Source organism: Pteropus alecto, unplaced genomic scaffold (assembly GCF_000325575.1).
Source record: "Pteropus alecto unplaced genomic scaffold, ASM32557v1 scaffold88, whole genome shotgun sequence".
Taxonomy (NCBI): domain Eukaryota; kingdom Metazoa; phylum Chordata; class Mammalia; order Chiroptera; family Pteropodidae; genus Pteropus; species Pteropus alecto.
In genome coordinates, this window is record NW_006494611.1 from 21,043,131 (window position 1) to 21,048,706 (window position 5,576).

The window sequence follows — 5,576 nt, forward strand, 5'->3', positions numbered from 1 at the left end:
AATGAACAAAGATAATGTGTTTATTCATTTGCTCTTCAACTTAACCTTTCCCCCCAAAACCAAGTCTTTAACATATTGATTTAAGAATATGTAAGTGTTGGCATTTATTGTTTACTGTTTCATAGGTTTTATTCTTGAGACTTTATAATTCTCATCCTAGAAATAAATATCTTGACTAGATGTTTAAAGTATGTTTTGTAACCTTAATACCAAGAGCTATAATTTACACAGGCATATTTCAGATGCTTTATAAATATTTCATGCAAATAGGCTCTTCCACACCAAAGCAATAACTACTTCAATAAAGTTCTACTATCATTAGTTTTTCATATTGTATTTAGAAAGTAAGAAAAATATTTGACCCACTCTGAGACTTAAATGATCAATTCCAATTCATACTGTGACACAGTATTTCTAAATTCTTTAATTTATACTTTTTGAAAATGTCATTTCTGCAGATTCCTAAGGATTTAAATTTTAGAACCCCAAACCTCTTTTTTTTTAATTTGAGCTTCATGGTGAAGGAAAGGAGAAAGAAAGAACACAAAAAATGAAAATATTTCTTAGCTTTTTTTAAGGATATTATTGTCAATCATTTGTTGTTTATAGTAAGGTTCACTAACCTTATCCTCACAGCTATTTCTCCTACTCCTTAATCTCAAGAATTTGTAAGTAGAAGAAACACAAGACTCACAAAGAGCTAAATCCTAAGGTCAGTCTAAAATACCTAAGAACACAGATATGCAAGAACATGTGCATGGGGCATAGTTTGCTGGAATACATTAATGTAATGAAAAAAAATTATGTTTCATTACAAAAGGGTGCTGGTTAATTCTATAATCATAACATAACAACAACAACAAAAACTTTAAAAATTCAGTACAGACATTTAGGTGAATTCCAATGGATTGGAGAGTAATTGTTATCATTACTATAGCAGCTAACATTTACTATAAGCATCCCATTTTCCAGGCACTGTGCTTTTAGCTAGCAAAGGATATTGACCCCCTTTACAAAAATTATCCCCCATTGTGAAATGGATATACTAAGTCATTAAATTTTCCTTTCATGAACTTTCCCAGTTTGTACTGGTTTCATGCTTACCAAGGAAACTTTGGATTATGATCTGGCCTCATATATGGATTTTCCTAAAGAAAAAAATAAAAGTGATGACCATATGGAATTCAAGTTTTCTACTTCAAAGGATAGGGATGCCTCATTGGAAATATAGAAAATGACTTTGATGATGATATGACTTGTCATCTAAGAATGTCTATAGGCAACGGATGTGCTGGTTAGTCTGGTCACCAGAACAATACATCCTTATTCTTAATTAATGAATTGGCATTCTGCTGTCTACCTTGGTTATGTGTATATTTTTGTTATTCATCCATGGACAGTAACAGTGAGTATTTGGAGCTTCATGGTGCTGAATCAGGTCTAACAGTCCTTATCACCACCACTTTCATCCACTAAATTAGTTTTCAAAGAGAGATCAAAAAGGCTACATACTGTATGATTCCAACATTCTGGAAAAGGTAAAACTGTGAAGACAGTTAAAAGATCAAGGGTTATTGCAGAAGGGGGAGATGAATAGCTGGAGCACAGAGGATTTTTAGAGCAGCGGAACTAATCTGTATGATACTATAATAATGGATATATGTCATTACACATTAGTCAGACCCACAGAATGTACAGCACCAGGAGTGAAACCTAATGTAAAGCATGAACTTTGGGTGATTATGACATCTCATTGTAGGTTCACTGATTGTAGCAAATATACCACTCTGGTGCAAGATGTTGTAAGTGAAGGAAGATATGGTGCCCATGGGGCAGGGAGCATATGGGAATTCTCTGTATCTTCTGCTCAATATTGTTATGAATATAAAACTGTTCTAAAAGGGATTTGAAAATTTTGTGTGTAAGAATCTCTAACTTAACACAGATTTTTAAAAATCTACAAAAAGAAATCAGGCATGTGCCTGCTATGCTTACTGCACTAGCAAATGCACATTTAATTTTATCAAAAGCAACACAGGATTGACATCCTTATTACAATATTCAAGAGGAAGAAGTGTGGTTCTAAGTATTAAATATGTTGCTCAGAGATCATACAGGAATAATAGGATTCAAACTTGTCTGTCTGAATCCATAATCTTAGTTTCATTACTAAACTATCCTCTTTGAGTAGAAAGGGTAAGATTCCGGCCTCCCTATGACTTGCCCTACTAACTTTGGACCACAAATCTCATTTATGTAGAATATTTATTATTCATTAAATGTTCATGATTTTCATTGTCTGAGATGGCTTATATCATTTAGTTCTCACCACAGTCTTAGAACATAATTTTTATTAGCTCTTGTCATCAAATGGTGAAACTGAGTCTGGGAAAAATTAAATTATTTGTCCAAGTTTGTGTTTCAAAACCAATGTCATGTGAAGTCAAAGCTCTTTTCAAAGTGACACATTTCTTGCAAGACTTGAAAGTTGCCTGATTTTTCTTTCATATCTTCATATCTACTTAAGAGGTATAAATCATAAAAATTGATATGAAATTATACTTTTAAGTTGCCTTTATTTTAGTTTTCATAAATTTTACCTTATCAAAAGGAAAAGGACATCATGATTTTGCTTGTATAAAATTTTCATTAAAATGCATTGAATGCCTTCTATATAACTGGGATCATATCAGTGAAAAATAGATTTCCTAGACTCATGGAGCTTATATTCAGTGTAAAATTGGCATATAATAAAAATACTAAATAATGCTTTGAAAAAAAATAAAAGTTAGAGGTTGAAAAGAGTATCATCTCCTTTGGATAGTGTAATCAAAGAAAGCCTACCCCTAACAGATGACATTAAAGCAGCTAAGGGATAGGTATAATTCTAAAATTTTCTGGTGTAATCAGCTATTATTTTAATATGGGTTAAGCATATATAAACCACTTTTGAACACCTGAACAAGACACTGCATGATTGACATTCCATGCATAAATATTGATAATCATCTCATTCATAAGACATTTTATGTGATGGCCAAAGGTTAAATTTCATAAAATGTCCATAAATCATTATTATTAAACACACATGCCTTTATTATAAGAGAATCGGTCTTGCCTTAATCAATGCCTATTATATTTTACTTGACATATAATTACTAAAAGATTAGTTATCTATCTGAAGCTTCTTCCAGTAACTCAGAAGTGGGAGGTATTTTGCTAGAGAGAAGCAGATAAACAGTGACAACTGATATCTGTCAACCTGAAGGCAATAGAAGAGAGAATAATAAATAAATACCAATGTAGAAATTATAAAATGATGGCAGGCTAGGTTAGGGTAGATAAGAGTGAGATAGTAAAGACATTTTAATAATCTTTGATAGCACTAGAGAACGTGCAACTTAATAATCACAACTTTAGGTCAGCAATAATACATTCAGCCATGTTCAATGTAAACTGTTCAAAGGCAGAGGGGCATGGCACATATTTTAGAATAATTAAAAATATATATTGTTTAAAATTTATCATCTTTTTCTTTGAAAGAATAAGCTTTAGGCATCTAAATACACCACTTTGAGAGATAGCATTCTCTAGACTAGCTGGGTTGCTTAGATAATGAGTTATCTGAATAATCTGGGGCCACAAAAATCATGATTTATACTCAAATAATTAATGTTATGATTTATTTCTTACATGCTGCATTTGAGGTTATATTGATGCATCAATCAAAGCATTCTGAATAATATCTTCTCACATCTAATTTTCATTCCTATTTGAAAGTACTCTCAGAATCTTCACATATTTCAATTAAAGCTACCTATTTCAGAAAAAGAGCAAGCTAAATTATTATTAAGACAGTGTTTTAAAATGTATGTTTAATCTAAACATTAAAATGATTTAAATGATCTAATCCAATACAAATTATAACTGTATGAAAATAAATATATAAGTAAACAAAAATCCATTACTCAGTAAGATCTTCTATCTTTTTTTCCACCAGAGTTGGGGGCACATTAGAAACAATGACTTGCATATCCAATTGATTGACCACAGAGACCTGAAAGAAGAAAAAAACAGAATTTGTTTGGCTTTTACTCATTAACATTTCTGTAACTAAAAATAACTTTTATTTCTTCCCTACTAAGCATAGACATTTTTAAATTTAGAAATAAATAATATTTTTGTTTATGCAATCTCCACTAGATGTGGGGGCATGTTGAGAATGATAGATTGTTGTTTACTTAGAAGTTACAGAACCCTAAATGACTTCAACTGTTGTAGATTTTGTTTGTTTTCTTGGTTATTAACTAGGACCTGAGAGAAGGTGTTTTTGTTTGTTTGTTAATGTGCTCTTTAAGAACACTCAGAAGAATGAAAAACACAGCCTTTAGATTTTATAAATACCATGAGATCATTTATTTATTGTGACTAGGAATTTGAGATATGACTACTTGGAATAATTCATTCCATGTAATCATCATATATAGTCTTTATATCTGCTTTAGCCAACTTTATGTATGTGTAGATAAAGAGATATATATATATACAAATTTACATATGGGCTAAAATAAATTATAATAGCTGTTTATGAATGTGTCCTATTTATTTAACATACACAGAATTATTTCTATCCTTATTTAGAAAAATGAAGAAAACTAAAAGCATTTATTCTCTGCTTACAACATACACTTTAAATTTTTTCCTCAATATTCTACAGGCTTTAACTCATTTAATTCTAATAACTATCATATCAGGTAGTTATGACTATTATTCCAATTTTAAATAAGAAAACTGATAAAACAAAGATACATTTAATAACTTGGACCTGATTAGCACAGGCTGTCTGAATCCAGAACATGAGCTCTTTACTATTGCCCAATATAGATACAAAAAATGTAAATTCAAATCATATATTGTTCTGCATGTACATGACACACTTAAAATTATATAAATGCATATACATCAGGAGCATAAATTGAATATTCTAGATTAAGTATATTTATCTTTATATAGCTAACCATAATTTATCCTAGGGGATGATTTTATGTTTACAAGTATTTTTGATATAGCTGCTCACAGATTCTCTATTAGGAGTCATAAACTCAATGTCTTCAGGGAACAAGAAGTAACCTAAATAAGTGAAGCAGTCTAAAGTATGAAATGGTAGGGATAAATAAAAGTGAGTCTGTGACTAGTCCAAAGAGGTCAACTACAAACTCATCTCTAGTGAATATTACTATGTGGTGAAACAGGTCCAGATTTGAAATATTTACAACTAATTAGAAATTTTTCAAACCATTGTGTGAGCCCAATAATTATATTTTACAGTGTATACTAAGCTAGGCATCTGTTCAACTACCACCTATGAGCAAATAGTTAACAATGCCTGTTACAACCCTGCATCTCTAACTCAGTATTGGTGTCTGGAAGTAAACATTTAAATTTTCCTTAAATATGTAGATGAATCTTGATTGTGTCTTCACACAAAAATGTTACTTCATTAGAAATGAAATCATCACAGTTTTTGTGTAACTTTTCTTATCCATCCTGAGTGAAAAAAGAGACAGAAGTTATAT

The 5,576-nt window shown here is 30.8% G+C and overlaps 1 protein-coding gene across 1 annotated transcript in view; it reads right to left on the bottom strand.

Moving 5' to 3' along the window:
• Positions 1–4,057, bottom strand: part of PCDH15 (protocadherin related 15) — a gene marked incomplete at its 5' end in the record, with an annotated part of 30,179 nt that extends 26,122 nt beyond the window's left edge. Inside the window, one exon of the mRNA XM_006925989.2 lies at positions 3,969–4,057. Coding sequence (XP_006926051.2) covers positions 3,969–4,057 — 89 coding nt within the window. The remainder of the gene's footprint in view (positions 1–3,968) is intronic.
• Between the last annotated feature and the right edge of the window lie 1,519 nt (positions 4,058–5,576).